The sequence below is a fragment of the Nematolebias whitei genome, chromosome 7 (genome assembly GCF_014905685.2).
Source record: "Nematolebias whitei isolate Nwh7 chromosome 7, NemWhi1, whole genome shotgun sequence".
Taxonomy (NCBI): Eukaryota; Metazoa; Chordata; class Actinopteri; order Cyprinodontiformes; family Rivulidae; genus Nematolebias; species Nematolebias whitei.
Window position 1 is genome coordinate 25,699,394 of NC_056504.1, and position 18,328 is coordinate 25,717,721.

Below are 18,328 nucleotides of genomic sequence, written 5' to 3' on the forward strand. Positions count from 1 at the left end.
AAAAAAAAAAAAACAATTTACTGTATTTATGTGTATTACCAGTACATATCTAATTAAAAGTTTTTAAAAAAAACTTTCTGTGTAAACATCTCATGTTACAACGAGAACACCCACGGCTTATAAAGTGTGGCCTATTTATGCACAATTTTAATTTTCTTTTTAAATTTAGTGGGTGTGGCTTATATTGAGCCTGGCTTATATTGAGGTGCATTCAATAGTCCAGAAATTTCAGTAGTTCAGAAACATTTTACATGTCCTTTTTGTTTGTTTGGCAATTCAATGTAATTATCTCATTATAAGAAATTTAAGTTCTTTGGTCTGCGCTCAGTGGTCAGTGTCGTGGTCTTGTGATTCAGAGGCTGCAAGTTTGAGCCCAGGTTTTGCCAGGATGGGCATTCAGTGTAAAACAATTGCCAAATCTTTCATGGAAGTTCTGTCACTGTGGTGACTTCTGCAGAAGGGAGCAGCTGAAGGAAAAACAATTAGAAATTCAGTTCAAAAAATTCTTATCAAAAGCGAGACTTTAAACATTTTGAAACATTCCTACAACCCATAGAAACTTTTATCTGGATATCAATTTGACTTTTTTTTGTACAAAAACCTATTCGCCTATAACATTGATAAGTTCCATGATTTTAAATTAAAAGAATGCAACAAAGGAATTCAAAAACCTTATTGATCCGTTAGAAAATTGAAACTAAAAAAAACATTTGTGAAATTCTCCGCTTTTAGAAAGTAGAATTTTATCAATAAAAAAAAATCTTGAAAAAAAAAAAAAAAAGCAAATTCTATATTTAACGTCCACTCCAAACATGTGTGACATCACAAAACATGCTTTGAGTTCATGAATGTGTTTTCATGCAAAAATTCTCACGTCCAGCTGTTAAAATTACTGCAATCAAAAACTGGTCCACTTAGCTGGAATTACTCTTACCAACAGAGCTGCCATTCCGTGCAGCAGTCCTGTCAGTCCACTGTACCAATCTTATTTACCAACCTATTATTGATTGTGGAAAAGAATAATCGGTGGTGACAGCCTGGCTGAGTACAGAGTCAGCAAAAGAAAGCACAACAGCAAAAAAGCAGGGTTATTTATAGACAGAATATGACTTTGATCACGGTGATGATAAGGTACAGGAGTAAATAAGTTACATGCAGGATCGAGATGTCCTTGACTGTGTTGCCATGGTGACGCTTAAGTGTGTGTGCTTTGTAGTGTGCATGAAAAGAGCTTTGAATGACAATTCATGAGTGAAGTAAGTGATTGTGATGTGTGTATACAGACCTGTTTAATGGAAAGAGAGAGCTCTAATGCAGCTCCTTGTGTGATGGATTTCCAGTTGTGGGATGCATTTGGAGCGTTCTAATTATTCCCATAAGGTGCTTTAGATAAGAGCACATATGCACTGAAAGTGGGTTATACTGTACACTCCTGGCTTGGGTTGCACTTGCAGCTGGCTGTGGGTGCTGTGAGTTGGAGCCTGCCTGGCGTACTTACAGGGAATGGTACGTAGGTAGAGGTTGTCCCGGATGATCTGCTGGAGTTTGTGGTCCAGAGAGCCCTTCTGAAACTGCAGACTGAGGTAGTGGCGCAGGTCCGTGTTCAACACTTTACCTGCAGTAACACAGACAAAAAAAAAGAAAGAAAGATAAGTAAAACTTTCTCAGAGGAACCCGCTTTATTTTCAGTGTACATGCACAATTTTGGAACAGGTATTGTTTGTTGCACAGCTTTTCAGAGCTTAAAACAATCCAGGCTCAACAAGAATCAAAAATAATGTAAAGAAAAAAATAAGGCCAAATATTAGGAACAGACTTGCACTCAACAGTGACATCACTCAAATACTTCTGGTCATTTCACATTTTATGTCCTGGAAGAGCAGTGAATACATTCAGAAAGATCAGCGTTATAATCCTTCAGGTTTTACTTGGACAACCTTTTCAGATTATGGCATTTAGCGGATTAAGCAAAGTCAAATCTCTAAAGTCATTTTGATTGTGGACAAAAATAGAAAGTGGCCACTTTGGTTTTCTGGACAAATGTATTTTCCTCCTGTCCTCCTGACCACCTGTCCTTAATCACTGGAAGCTTAAATCCTTTTTGATTTACATTGTAAATTCAGTTTGGTCTCTGAGTGAGACTGTAGTAAGGAGAAAATCAAAGTTTAAACAATTCTTTTTCATGAATTTTAATGTTGTGATGCTAATTTAGGCTTTTAGTTGATGTTTTGTTAAAATTAGCTTTTAGCCATTCTTCATCTTACAGTTACTGTTCTGCTAACTTTGGCTTTTAGCTACATTTCTGCTAACTTTAACTATCCATCCATCCATCCATTTTCTTTACCCGTTTGTTCCATTTTGGGTCACGGGGGTCGCTGGTGCCCATGTCCAGCAATCACTGTGCGAGGGGCGGGGTACACCCTGGACAGGTCGCAGGTCCATCACAGGGCCACATAGAGACAAACAAGACAAACAACCATTCACTCTCTCACTCACACCTAGGGACAATTTAGAGTTACCAATCAGCCTAACATGCATGTTTTTGGTCTGTGGGAGGAAACCGGAGTACCCGGAGAAAACCCACGCATGCACGGAGAGAACATGCAAACTCCACCCAGAAAGGCCCCTGGACCGGGGTTTGAACCAGGGACCTGCTCGCTGAGAGGCACTAACTTTAACTAATATTTTGCAAATTTTTATTCATAATTACTGGTTTTACCTTTTAGCTGTTGGCTATTTGTAGCTTTTATCTACAATTTGGTCAATTTTGTTTTTAGCTAATGTTTTGCTTACTTTAACATTTAGTTATTGTTTGACTATCTTAACCTTTTAGATGCTTATGAGGTCTGTTAATAACTTGAGCTTACACTTATTTTTCTGCGAATTGTATTTTTTAGCTTCAAATGTACTCATTTTAGCCTGACAGTTACTGTTACACTAATTTTAGCTTGTAGTTGCTGTTTTAATATCTTTAGCTGATAGATACCGTTTTACTTATTTGGAGTTTGAGCAACTCTTTAGGTCATTTTAGATTTCATTTAGCTAATACTTTACCTTAGCTTTTTTTTCCTGCTAATTTTAGCTTTTTTTGTGACTATTTTAACTTTTTGATTTCAGTTTCATTTTCTTGAACAGATCTCAGCAAAGTCACTCAAAACTGTCGTATTTATTTATCAAGTAAACAAATAAACTGTGGTTAGGGACAAAGAAAAGGTTAGACAACATTTCTAGCAAATAAATTCTTAGCTGTAACTTTATGCTAAACTGTGCTAAAATTAATTTCTGATTATTTTGCACTTTGACTGAAAAAAAAAATAGTTTGAATAACAATCTGAAATGTGAACTGCTAAGTGAAAGCTACTCGACTCTTCCTGTAGTTTCTAGGACAAGAAGCCTCAAAAACTTCCCACCAAAGATGCAGAATGCCACAACCTCACAAGTGACACACCACACAGTTTCATTTTAAAAAAGAAGATTAAAAGACTCAACTTCCAGCAGCCTTTGCAGAAACAAAGGGAGTTCATGCAAAGTTTGACAAAAAGGAAACAGTTCTGAGCTATCACAAGCAGGCGGCGAGAAAGTTTACCGTGAAAGAACATGATGAAGAGTTTAGAAAACAGGAAGAGACCTACTGTGTCTTCCTGTCTGCAGCTTCTTTACTTTTTGATGGAAGGAAAATGAGAAAGACTTGAATCAGATTGTCTTCAGCTAAAATTATTATTATTTTTTTCTTATTTTTTCCTCCATGCTTCATCTTCCTGCCCTCACCATTGGGCAGGAGGACCAAAAAACTAACAAGCGAGGTTTTGTTCTGTAAATATAAGTTGGACTCAAGATCAGATTGCACGACTTCAGAGATACTGTCTGGGCAAAAGAAGATGTAGTTGTCTAGAAAGAAAATAATGAGGATGGAGAACATGTTGGAGCAGCACTACAATAATAATGTTTTGCTTTTTAAACTTACTGCTGCTCCAAGTTTCGGAGGCACAACAGACGTCACTATTTTCTGTCACTGATTTTAGGAGGAGTCATCCCAACAGAGCAGGTTTTTCAAAATAAAGGCTGCATGTTGTAAATGGTAAATGGACTGTACTTATCTAGCGCCTTTCTATCTGATCAAGATACTCAAAGTGCTTTACACTGCAATCTGTGTCCTCATTTACCGATTCATACAGCACTCTACTAGATCGCTACAAAGCTAATTGAACAAATCATTCTAAAGAGACTAATCAGGGCATTTTCACATTCATACACTGATATATATATATATATATATATATATATATATATATATATATATAAAGGCATTTTAAACCCTTCTCGCACTCTTGCAATATTCTAAACAATGTTTCTAAACTCTAAACGCTCTAAAAGAGCGCATAATATCATGATTTCAGCTCTCTGCCACATGCAAGCTCTCTTGGCCACGCCCACTTCTCCGCTGTCCACAGAGATCAGCTGATCAACTGCAGGAGGTAAGTTTTCCTGCAGTGTGGGCTGTGCAAAGGTGCAGCAGGTGCTAAATCATTTAAAATAATTTATTTAAAATAAAAATTCCATGCCAATTGTGCGGTCATCCATCAATCAGCCATTGTGTGTCATGCCCAATCTTATTTTGAAAGACTGTGATGTAGAGTGAGTCCGCGAAAAACAAACCGCTAAGTAGTGAGGGATTACTGTATTGTTTTACATTATTAGTGTTTAGCGTATAGCTTAGATCTTTTAGCGTACTGTTTGGTGTTCGTTTTAGTATATATCTTAGTTTCTATTCATTCAACCTTTATTTAGATCCCTATTTACTATTTCTTTTTACAATTTATATTTTTGCTTTTGTTGGATGTAACTGGGACCCTGTGTAAACACTTTTGTTCCACCTCATGTACCACATATGATAAAATGATAATAAAACCTACTTGAATTTGAACTTATGTCTTGTGCACTACAGTACGAATGACACAAATGGAAAAATGCAACCAGAAGTAATCAAATTGCAAAAACTTGTGGAAAAAAGGCAGAAAAACAATATTCATCAATGCTGAATCAGCATTCACACGATAACATTCCCTTTCTTCTTGTACACCCCTTGTGAGGAATTTTTCTGCCAGAATCCAAACTTAGACCACACTAAGAGACACTTTTACACAAAATACTGCATCGCTGCAAAAAAAACCCAATCTAATACATATTTCATTTTAGATCTGAGCATGGCTTGACATTTGATACGTCTTTTCAACGTCCTTCTTGACTCTTGGCCTTGCAGAGATCCACATACAGTACTTGACCTTATACCTCAAGGAACACAACTTAGAAGAAAATAAATCCTCAACCCAGCTAGCAAATGTTGAAAAACATCACCTGCAATGCTTTTCATGGTGCCTTTTTTTGTAAATATACCACTTTAAACCTTCTCGTAGGCTTTTTTGCCCTCTTGTAGTTGATGTTTTATTTTTTCCTTAATTTCCTCCCTAAGGTTATATCCAAATTTTCCTGCTTAAGTGCAGGAGCCCATTTTTTATTTTCTTCTTTCTTCTTTGAAAGCTTAAGAGCGTAAAAAGGATGTGAGCTTGTGAAGCCCAGTGAGTCCATCAGTACTGGTCTTAAAAAGAAGCCGAGAGTCATTTATAACACATATTCTGAGAGTTAATACATCTGAAAAGATGTATAAGATGTCTACATAAGATTTTACAAACTGTCAACATTAAAATTTAATCAAATAATCCTATACTTTTATCATTTCTCTTTAAGACAGATTTCTCCTTAGTTTGAAACTTTTACTTGAATGGCTGTAGGGAAGCCTTTAATTTACAAAGGGGGGGAAAAAAAGAATAAAATGGATCATATTGTTTTATTCAGACAAGTATTTAGTTACAATCTTTAGGTTTTATTACTATTTTAGTGTTTCATCTCTACTTTTACTTCTATACTGTTTTATGTATATTGAACTGTTTTTTCATTTTACTATGAAGCACTTTTTGATTTTGAATTGTGAACGGTGCTTTATAAATTAATTTGACTAACTTTTTTGCTAATTTAATCTCAGTTCAACATAAAAGTCTTACTTTCTTTTTCAACTTTTATGATCCATGTTTTTCAGCTTCCTAATTTACATTCCTACAGCTGCTGGCAGGAACTTGAACACATTTTATTCCATGTCTCCTCTATTGTGGCCTGAATCCTTGGGTTATTCTTAGCAAAAATATTCAACCAAATTAAAATATCCTTTTATATTAAGCTATTACTTTACATAATAATCTTTCTGAAGATTGCTTCCTTTTCTTTTTTACCCTGAGATTTTTTGCAAAAATTAATGACAGGAGGTATGTCAGGAAGGAACAAGGTCACCCATGGGAATCCCATTGCAACATGTTGCCATTTCACCAGGCAACAGCAGAGCTCTTCTGCTCCAAAACTCCAGGCTCAGAAAATCACTGCACTCACTCTGAGGCTGTGCTTGGCGCCGCTTCGTGAAGCGACAGACTGTTAACATACTCACTTAGACTGGCACCTCACGCTGAAGAATTACTACTGCTATAATTAGCCAAACACTCAGCGCTGCAGATTTGATTCTCTCTCACATCCACATGGCATGCATCGGTTTCAAGCTCTTGAAACCGATGCATGGAAGTGAATTTCAGCCTTACAGAAAATCTCCAATGTCACTGTGACACTAACAAAAGTTCATATAAGCTATGAACTAATTTTCTTGAAATAAGTGTTGTTAATTTGCTTTGACCAAATTACCATAGACTTCTTAAACCAGCCTATTTTTTACCAGCTGTTTTAAATCAACTAATTATAGCTGAGTCTGAACCCCAACATATATTTTAAGCAGATTGCACAAGAACTTCTATTTGGAGTCCACTCTGTCTTAGCAAAATATCTCATAAATTCCATCCATCCATCCATCCATCCACCCATCATCTTTACCCGCTTTTTCTTTTTCAGGTCATGGGGGTCACTGGTGCCCATGTCCAGCCATCACTGTGCGAGCGGTGGGGGACACCCTGGACAGGTCTCTGGACAGGTCTCCAGTCCATCACAAGGACACATCGAGACAAACAACCAGTCACTCTCTCACTCACACCCAGTGACAATTTAGAGTTACCAATCAGCCTAACATGCATGTTTTTGGTCTGTGGGAGGAAACCAGAGTACCCGGAGAAAACCTGCACATGCACAGAAAGAACATGCAAACTCCACCCAGAATGGCTCCCCAGGCCAGGATTTGAACCGGTGACCTTCTTGCTGAGAGGCAGCAGCTCTACCAACTGCACCACCATATCATGAATTGCTGGTCAAACTGAAACTTCAGTATTGTGGACATGCTTTTCAAAGTTTGACTAAAACGGCATTTTTTGCCTTTATTTTTATTTAGGGTCATAAAACAACTTTTAATTGTAGCTTTGATTTTAATCCACCATTTATCACATGCTGTAGTGTACATGTTCTAGTTTCACAAGGAGTCCCATTTCAGTTGGACCACATTACAGTTACTTCCTTCTCCATAAAACACCAAAACAAGCATAGCATCTCTGTTGTCTGCAAGAAAAATACATTGTTTAGAAATCATCTGTTTAGATTGAATTTTGTGCATAATAAGTATTCTCCCCCTTATTATAAAGCTTTCTCTAAACACTCACAATTTGCCTTGTGTCAATTTTGACATTTCATTGAATGGGATTCTCCCTCAGGCAGGTGGACGTCCACTGGGAGGTCATTATCTCTGTTGTGTGACAGTCAATTAACAGTCCTCTGAGTGGGGAATGTGTCTGGTCCAGAGATGTTCCCTGACACTTCTCTCAGCACACAGAAGAGTTTTCTCCTGGGTGAGATTAAAAGCACATCTTCTTCAGTTTGTGCCCACAAAACTCCGGATCCCAGAGAGTACACACGAACAAAAAAAGTTATTCTATTAAATTTGTTTTTTTCCTAAATCAAACCAAAATTAACACATTCTTTTTTGCTTCTGATAAATACACATGGGGTTTTAGGACAGCTGCAGCATGTCTTTTATAGCTAAACTGTGAAAAACTGTTCAAATATTCAACCAGACTATTTAATTCTGATGAAAGACTTCAGACACAAAGAACAAGTGAAACCACCCAGGGCAGTTTTGAATAGAAGACAGAAAGACCACCATAAGTGGCACCAATTTCTTATTTCACAGGGACATTTTATGAGTTTGCAACAATAATAAAGTGTACAGCATCAGAGATGTGCAGAGCGACAGGTATTTAGGGTTTTTGAATATTAAATTAAAAACATGCCATTATTTAAAGGAACACATGCACCATCTTTCAAGCAAGAGTTTAAGATTAAAACAATCTCATGATGGAACAAGTAAAGCTGTTAAGGCCCAATCTTGCTGATGACATTATGTCCAGTCTCATGCAAAATTATGAGATGTAGTCCAAAAAAGTTCAATCTGGTCCTCTGGACATTCAAAAAACAAGAAAACAAAAAAACAAAAAACAAAACAAAGCAAAAAAATGTAGAAAAGTTTTGTCTCTCATCCGAGAGACTTCCTCAGTCTGAGGTGCTGTATTCAGCTCAGTCTCTTAAATAGCACCTTCTCAGAGTGGATCAACCAGTTTGCTGCTGACAACCAAAACCAGCAGCAAACTGGTTGATTGAACTTTTTTGGATTTTTCTACGTGGATTATTGAGCATGTATCAGGATATGAGATGTAGTGATCATGTTGAGGACATTTATCTGGTCCTACCACACAAAATGTTAGTTCAATGTTTGTAAAACTGACTCATTTAAATACATTTTTGTGTTGGTAAAAATCAATTGGCCGTGGCAGCTATCTTGTGTTTGATTGTTTCCAAAAATAATAATTTGTAGATGTGCATCCAGCTGTTACAGTTGAAAACTCTGGCAGTGAGCGATATACATCCCTTCAAAGAATGCTGGACATTTTACTCTGCTCAAGCGAAGGTGGAGCAATAATGTTTTTACCTGAGTATTTGTTTGTTCTGTTGGCAAAATGTCTTATAAACCACAGGATGGATCTGAATGGATCTTTCAGAAAATTACCACTGAATGCACATCTACAACCAATTAACATTTAAAGTGAACCAAATCAAGATGGCAAAGATGGCAGCCATCTTGAATTGAAACTCAGTCACAAAAGGCAAAGGACAAAATGCATTCCTTGAAGAAGGGTAGGGCTTTTATATAATGTGTGTTTTACAGCTTTTGGTTCATGCCTGCTTCATATCCTCATCTCCAACAAAGGTTCACACTACAACAGTCAGAGATCTGCTTTATTGTTGTGACAAAATATGGATGAATTGATGAAAAATCTTGCTGTGGCATGCTGCAGACATTGTCTGAGCCAGATGTTAGAATCAAAATGGGATCCAGCATTTGCATGTTCGTGTGTCTCTGACAGTCAGTTAATTTTCCAGCTGTCTCACTCTGCACAGTCAACAGTCAGGGTGGAACAGCAGCACAAGAACACACGAGGAGATATGACAAGAGAGAAAGAACATGAAACACCGAAATAACAAAGCTGGAGTCTAAACAAAAATATGCTGACACACTGCAGAAAGCAAACTTGACTCAACACTTGTTCTACTCCTTCCGCTCACAACTTCTTCTTTATCCTTTATTTTACTTTCATTGTCTAAATCCTGATTCAGTATTCACAGTATTGTTTATCAGTTTTTTTCTATTTTACCATATGTTATTTGCAATCTAACTACTTCTGTAAACTTTGAGTTATTTTATTTATTCATGTCAAAATGTTCAGCTCATCTACGAAACTGGATGTTCTGACTTCAAAATGTTTGCCTTTATTTACAAATAGTTTTTTCTTTTTGTTTTCCTATACAGCTTTTTTTTTTTCAACATTTATTTAAACAGGTTAATCCCAATGAGCCTCGGGGGCTCATTTACAAGAGAGACCTGATAATGATGTTTAGCTTTAATCTAGCATTTTACAGCTTTTAGCTTGCAGCTAGCATTTTGCTATAATTAGCTTCTACTTATCCTTTTATTTTTAGCTTTTACCTACCCTTTTGCTGCTCTTTGTTTCTGCCTTAAATGTTTGATGTTTTAGCTAGCCTTTTGCTACCTTTAGCTAGCTTTTAAATACTTAAACCTTTAACCAGCCAATTAGTATTTTTAGCATTTAGCAAACATTTAGCTTCGTTTAGCCTTTAGCCATCCATATATTCTTTTAGCTAGCATTTTACTACATTTTGCTCATAATAATTATTTTAATGCATGTAGTTCTATGTCATATAGGCTTCGCCCTTTAAGGCTGTCGCTGATGGGTTTATCCCGTTATGCAGAGCATAAGCACTGAAAAAATTTAGTCCACGCCCACCTGCTGTGTGGGCCCCACCCGGTCCGTATAAATTACGTTAAGAGCGGGAAATCGGCTCCCATTTTTTCTTCAGCGAGCTATTATAGCACTGTCAGAAGAACAAAGAGGATAAATTGTGTAAATGACCAACCTTTGTGAAGGATGCTTGGCCCGGCAGTCGACCTCCGGTCGTCCGTTGAGTTCTCCTCCCCGAGGAGAAGATGACGAGCAGTCTTATTCCAAGGTAAGCGTCGGGGAACATTTCCCAGTGACAGGTCACTACACGCTGGACAATGCCATCTTGTATTTTTTTCCTCTTATCGCCGACCCTCGGGGCGAACCGGATGGTTCCTCCGGGGCAAGGCGTGCTCAGCTGCAGCCCCCGCTGCTCATTCCCTCCTGGGGAGCGTAGTGTAGGTGGAGGGGGGCTGAGTGAATGCTCACCCCATCCCACCTCGTTTCGCATCGGCGATCACACCGCTCCCGGCCGACAGCGCCCTCACGGTTGCCCGGCGGAACCCAGGAGGAGGCTGACATGAAGGGACCCCTTTTTTCTACGTCCCACGCCTTTTCCCGCCAGTTCGGATGATCGGCGGGAAGGTTGTTTTTCACTGGGCTCCACTGTGGCTCACCGTCTTGATCCATACGGCCTCGCGTTCCAACAGGACGTTCGACGGGCGAGGCCGCAGACGGTTCTTTCCTGGTAGATTGGAGGAGTCGGTCCCCAGTCCGCTCCCATCACCAGAGTTGAGGGATTCACCAAGCGGGGCTATTCCTCGGTAACCCCCCTGGAGCCAAGCCTCGCGGAAGCTTTCGGAGCGAAGCTGCCCGGGTCGGAGCAGCGTCCCGTCCCTCCGGAGGAACACGAAGCAGACGGTGACCATGCTCTCCAATCGAGCCCACCGATGTGTTTTTCAGGCAGCCGCAGTTAGCAACAACGTGCGCTGCTAGCATATAGCATGTCCAAGGGACTGAAGGCCGTAGACCTGCCTTGGAGACAAAGAACTCCTTCTGTAAGGCAGCTGACGCCAGCTCAACATATGTGCCTCTCCTACGGTTTGCCTGTCGAGGACTGCAGCGTGGATGACGATGATCCAACGATCCACCTGGCTTCGTTACTCCCCTCGCTGCCGGAGAAACTGCACAAGACCTGATGAAGCCCATTGCGGACGCACTGTTCAGAGCAGCTTCAAACCATGCTGGCGAATTGAAACAGTCGGAGGAGGAGGTGCCAGAGGCTGTGCGCCACCTCATCAAGCCGCGCGGCTCATCCCGGCCCGCTGGAGGGACCGTCGCGAGCAAGCTTCGACTTTTCCACGGCCGCAGCTCTCGCTGAGTTCCACCACCAGCCCCGCCCGTCAGAATCCAGCCCTCTTCATTCCGGCAACCTGCAGCTCAGCGTTTTCCCCAGAGTTCGCCTGCAAGACAGCGCTCTGGGCAAACAATGGCAGAGCTCATGAGAGAGAAGTTTCTCAAAATGACGGTCTCCGGAGGGTGTGTATAAAAGTGACACGAAAGTTGAAATAAATCATCAATAATGATCAAAGTGTCTGTTTTTTAGCCAGTCTGTAAGCTCGGATGAGCTCACAGCGGCCGCACACATAAAGAGCCGGTGTCCTTAATAAGGTTTTTTAAACTCCCGCCGCTCCAAGACATTACTAGTCGCTTACAGGGCACGATGGTAAGTGAAAATAACTCGTTATAATCCCGAGCTGCACGATTCTCACTCAAGCGGTGTCAACTCGCAGTCGTGGGATGAAACAGCCTCCACACATGAGCCGGTGTCCTTAAATAAGGTTTTTAAACTCACCGTCGCTCTAGACATGACGAGTCGATCACGGCACAACGGTAAGCGAAAATAACTCGTTATCAACTAGAACTGCACGATCCTCACTCAAGCGGTGTCAACTCGCACTCGTGGGATGAAACAGCCTCCACACATGAGCCGGTGTCCTTAATTAAAGGTTTTTTAACTCACCGCCGCTCTAGACATGACGAGTCGATCACAAGGATGAAACAGCCTCCATCCAACGGCGCTGCGTTGATGCTGGCGCACACACACAGTTGCCCGGCGCTTCCGGCTCACATCGGTATAAATGTGGTCCGCAGGCTGGTTCGGGTGGAGGTCCTTCTCTCTCACAAGAAGCGACACCCGTCTCAATGAATCAAACACGGGCAGCCGTCACCCACCGCGTCTCAGCGTTCGGCAGCTCACGGCTGCATAAACGTGAAGCAGCTGAACGAACCCGGTAATGAGTCCCGCCTCCCTCCAGCGCGCGCCCCTCCAGCGAGAGTGGCGCGCGTCCCTCCAGAGAAAAACGTGTGCTCCCGCGGGGCTAGCAGCCTTCACTCCAACAGCACGGCGTAATGAAGCCACGCCCTCCGCCTCTCAACGTTCGCACAGCGACGTCAAACGCGCAGCCCCACCGCGTCATCAGCTGTCACACGCTTTCGCCTTCAGCACAAGCCTCGCCTTGGATCACACAGAAAACATTCCCGCGACGCATGACGGCGGTTGAGGGGCGGACTGCTGACAGCCGTACAAAACGTGACACATCACTTAACGCACGTTCACCCTACGAACGTTACGTAGAGTGGCTAAAACATGCTCGCCGTTTTTCAGATGGATGGACAGGGTTTTATGCAAATGGTTACAAGTTACAGTTTGCAACCCGAACCCCTCCATTCAGAGGAGTTATAAAAACGGTCCTGTCATCATCAGACTAAATCTCATCCCTAAATGCAGAAGTCCAAGTGTTTCTGATAAAAGTAATCTACAGAGTCCCCCAACGGAGAGAAAACACAGGGTTTTTACTCACGGATCGGAGGGATGAGACCGTTTTTTGGATCTGTTGTATAACATCCAGAGAACGCATACCAATCATCCTAAAACACAGAGACGAGAGTTTTTTGTTTTACCTGGATGATCTGCTGCTCCTGTCACTCCAGACAGGAGGCGCTGATACAGGATCAGGTGTTGACATCACACCTGTTAAATCTGGGCTTCGCCATAAATTGGAAGGAAGCTCGATTTTCCCGACCCAGACATTTGTTTATCTGGGAGTGGAATTAAATTCAACCACCATGAAAGCTCGTTTATCACAAACGAGATTCGACACTTTTAAAAGTCAACTCCGCCACGTAAGACCTGGCAAGTGATAACAGCTGTCTCCGTCATGAAGCTGTTGGGAATGATGTCACTCACACAGTGGTTCCGCTGGTTTGTTACACATGAGACGCCTCCAGAGGTGGTTTGCACGTCTGCATGTGGATCCAGTAAAACAAAACGACGGATGATCATTGTCCCTTCCTCTGTGAGAGCAGACCTCCGACTCTGGGGAAACACCCTGGTTCTGTCAGAGGGAGTCCCCGTCAGCAGACCCACGTCACACGTGTCAGCCTTCACGGACGCATCGCTGTCAGGTTGGGGGGGGACATGCCTATCCCAAGCAGTAGGGGCGCTGTGGCCCCACCACACATCAGCCCACATCAATGTTTTGGAGTGTCGCACAGTGCTGAATGTGATTTAACACTTTGCTCCCGTGCTCAGAATCAACACGTGTTGATTCACACAGACAACATGGTGACTGCTGCGTACATAACCACCAAGGGGTGTGCGTTCAGCCCAGATGTTACACATTGCACGAAAGCTACTGTGTTGGGCTCATTAAAGCTGCTCTCCATTAGAGCGGTTTACATATCCGGTTTCTGAACAGAGGGGCAGATGTGATGTCCAGGGGCGGCCCACGTCACGTGGACCGGACCCTCCATCCAGATCTGATGTTTTCAGACGTGGCAGAAGTTGGCAAAGCAGCTGTGGACCTGTTTGCGACGCGAGAGAACGCTCAGTGTCAACTATGGTTTTCCCTGAGCCCGCGAGACGATCCATCGCTGGGGGTGGATGCATTTGCTCACAGCCCGTGGCCCAAAACGCTTTTGTACACGTTTTTTCCCACCTCCTATGTTTTTACGGTTCCTGAACCGAGTTCAGGAGGAGGGATTGACAGCTCTCCTGGTGACTCCCGAGCGTGTGAACGCACCATGGTTCCCAAGCCTGCAACGTCTGTTGTCGGGTCGCCGTGGAAACTGCCGTGGAGGGAGGATGCTCTCCTTCAGGCAGGAGGAGCGATCAGGAGTTACCCAGAAATAGGTCAGCACCTGTGGGTCTGACCGCTGAGCGGTCCCACTTAGAGAGGATGGGTCTCCCTCAGGAGATAGTGTGCACAATTCAAGATTCTCGTGCTGCATCTACCACAGTTCTGTACACATCAAAGGGGACGGTTTTTCAGCGCTGGTGTACAGAGAAAGGTTCAGAGGCCACCTCATGCTTTTTAGGCGGCGTGTTGTCTTTCTACAACAGCTGATGGATAGGAAGTTGGCATTCAGTACGTTTTAACGTACGTTGCAGTCATCTCTTCCTGCCACGAAGGTTTCGGAGACAGAACAGCTTTTAATCATCCGCTGATGAAGCGTTTTCTAAAAGGTGTTCAAAGACGCAGGCCTGCTTCATGCCCACTTGCTCCACAGTGGGATTTAACGCTGGTCCTGCGAGCCCTGATCAAAGCTCCAATTGAGCCTCTGGATCAGGTTTTCACTTAAATTCTTGTCTCTTAAAACAGCCCTGCTGCTGGCTTTAACACCCGCTAAGAGGGTAAGTAATTTATCTGCCCTCTCTGTTGCTTCGTCATGCCTTAGAATTTAGGCTGACGGGCAGCTCAGTTGATTTAAGACCAAACCCAGCTTTTATGCCTAAAACATCACGAGCTCTTTTAAATCAAGTATGATATCGTTGGAGGGGTTTCTTTCCCCCCCACAGATCAGAAGAGGAAACATCTCTTCATCTTCTCTGTCCGGTGCGGGCGTTGACGTGTTACATAGCGCGCACAGCTGCAATGCATTTCAAACTCAACAATTGTTTGTGCATTATAGAGATGCTTCTGCAGGTCGCCCGTTATCCATCCAGCGCTTGTCACACTGGCTGTGTGAGGCCTTTTCTGAAGCCTACAGAGCATCAGATTTAGAGCCTCCTGTCAACCTCAAAGCACACTCGACCAGGGGTATCGCATCTTCGACTGTTCTGCATAATGGTATGTCAATGCAGGACATTTGCACTGCGGCTGCATGGTCAACACCCTGCTCATTTATTCGCTTTTACCTACGTGATGTAACGGCTTGTTCCATGACACATTCTGTCCTTAGTGCTCTAACAGAATGAATATTGTTGTTCTCATGGAACTCTGTTTAAGCTCACTTCTGTCTGCATGCATTACAGTGTGAGATGTTGTTATCAGTCACAAGTCGTGTCTGTGATTTTGGTTCTATTGTCACTAATCAGTTCATGATTATTGTTACCAATCAGTTCATTTGATCAATAATCAATTCATGGACATTAATCTGTTTATACTGTTCAGCCATGAACCAGTTGGTTCATGCCCCCCCCCCCCCACACACTCTTTTCAACTTCTTCTTCCCGTTGAAAGTTTTCCGGGGCATTCATGCTTTGTCAGAACGCATAGTTACACAACATGCGTCTGTGCATGGCACATAATTACGCGATGCGTAGTTATGCACACGGGGAGCTGAGTGACAAGACGTTTTTTGGGCAAGCTTCCGCTTCTTACTGTGTTCGAATGGACCCAGTGAGGCGAGGACCACATCCGCTTCGCCCTTAACCCATCAGCGACAGCCTTAAAGGGCGAAGCCTATATGACATAGAACGTTGGTTACGTACTGTAACCCCAGATTCTATGAATATAGGCGTAGCCCTTTAAGCGTCGGGCCTCACTGGCTCCTAAATGGCTGAAGAAAAAAGCTATTTTGGGAGCCGATTTCCCGCTCTTAACGTAATTTATACGGACCGGGTGGGGCCCACACAGCAGGTGGGCGTGGACTAAATTTTTTCAGTGCTTATGCTCTGTATAACGGGATAAACCCATCAGCGACAGCCTTAAAGGGCTACGCCTATATTCATAGAATCTGGGGTTACAGTACGTAACCAACGTTTTCAGCTGGTCTTTTTGCACTTTTACTTAGCTTTTTTAGTATATTTAGTTTATAACTACTGTATTTGTATCTAGCTTTTTGCAGCTTTAGCTAGCACATTACTTTTTTAAAGCATTTAGTTGTGTTATTATCATTTTCATATTATCAACTTATTTTCAGCTTCTTTAATGAATTTCAGCGGAGTCATTCAGCACTCACCATCCACATTTCTTTAATTCGTGTTTCTTCTCTCATCTACTTGTCTGTTTGGCATCAGAACATTTTTCACATTATTACAGCTCAGGTGACACTGATGCTGCTGTGAAGTTACATGCCCAGCTCACCCCACATCACATCTTCACTTCTGCTGAGCTGGCCTGATCTTGACTCTACTTTAAAAGATGAAGGTCACTTCTTCATCTCCTGAGTGGCAATGAACAGAGGGGTTGCAGGCAGAAATAGATGAGCATATGGTTAGTTAACTTTATTGCAGAGGCAGATGTACTTTGGGAATTACTGGGCTGGAAAAGTGTCATGTTATGATCATACCAGAATACCTTTGTAGTTTGTATTGTCAAGGGGCTGTGGCTCTACACGCATATGTGTTTTTTAATGAAACATGACCCAGGCTTTTTTAAGCTGTTTCCTTTATGGAAGATTAAAAACCTAAAGCAATGCATACTTTAAGCTGACTTATATGAAAAAGTTTAGACTATGATCACTTTATGTTGGAATGTGACATTTATATTCATTTTTTCACACCTGGAAAATAACGTTATCAGAATCAGAATTAGAATAAGCTTTATTGTCATTGTATCAAAGCAAAACGAAATGACATTTCAGTACAGCCTGTCTGAGAAAACATAAACAAACAGGGGGAGACGGAGGTGTCTGAGGCTGCGGCCTTGGGGAGGCGCTGCCCTTTTTGTTTAGATGCAAGAACTCATGCAATTTTGTGAAGTATCAGACTCCAAGTGTGTCTTCTGAAGGACTCTAAGCTATCGCTACATTAAATTTTAGCTCTATATCTGTAATTACATGACATTTTTATGGTTTTTAAGATGTACTAGCTGTTTCAATATTCTGAGTTGGTTTGCCTCCTAAAGATAATCATTTGTAGATAAACAACAAATGATGATTTACTTCATTAAAATCTGTCCAGTGGGAATGAGTTATTTTACTAACATATTGAGTTGACTGCAAATTAATAATGGAAAAACTGTAAATAAAGATATCCTGATTCATGCTCAATAATCCAGGTAGAAATTTTTTTTAAAAAGTTGTCAGGTCCTCCGGATGGTTTGTTTATATTGAAACGTTTCGTCTTTCATCCAGAAGACTCCATCAGTCTGATCCATCAGTTCTTCAGACTGATTGAGTCTTTAGGATGAAAGACAAAACGTTAAAAAAAAAAAAAAAAGTCCAGAGGACATGACTTAACGTTGTTTGATGTAAACAAAGATAAGCACAATCTGTGTAGCAGCACAACAAATAAAGGGTCGACTTGTAGAACTGACTGAGTTACAACAATTTTCTTTTTTTTTTTTGCGGTCATTTTGCCGTAGCAACCTTCTTGAGCCGTGCTGACTCCAAACTTTGCACCAATGTATGACATGAGTGCATTGATATTAACACATTTATAGTCACCTTGCAGGATGTTTCGTTTTTTCATTCTTCCCTCAGCCCTTTTAGTTCACCCCTGTAAGCAGCTTTCACCAGACCTCCGTCCCACTGTGGGCAGACTGCTAAAATGAGGGGAAATGAAGTGTGCAGAGAGTGGTTTGGGCATGTGAGACCACTGCTTGTTTAACTTTGCATAGCTCTGTGGTCAGCCAGCCGAGCAAACAGACTAAAAACACACACACACACACACACCAGAGGTCCATCATGCTCCTCTGTTGCAGGAGCCTGCAGCCATAGTAACACTCCACATGCCGGTTATATAAGTGAAGAGAATTCATCTGACGGTGCGGCGTGAGGTGTGAGATTTTAAGCCGGGCTTATGGCACACCACTCTCTGCTCTGCCCAG

General features: G+C 41.9%; 1 protein-coding gene across 1 annotated transcript in view; it reads right to left on the reverse strand.

Annotated features, from left to right (window-relative positions):
- Positions 1-18,328, reverse strand: part of LOC119411766 (membrane-associated guanylate kinase, WW and PDZ domain-containing protein 3) — a gene marked incomplete in the record, with an annotated part of 451,370 nt that overhangs the window by 84,864 nt on the left and 348,178 nt on the right. Inside the window, 1 exon segment of the mRNA XM_037678691.1 lies at positions 1,499-1,615. Coding sequence (XP_037534619.1) covers positions 1,499-1,615 — 117 coding nt within the window.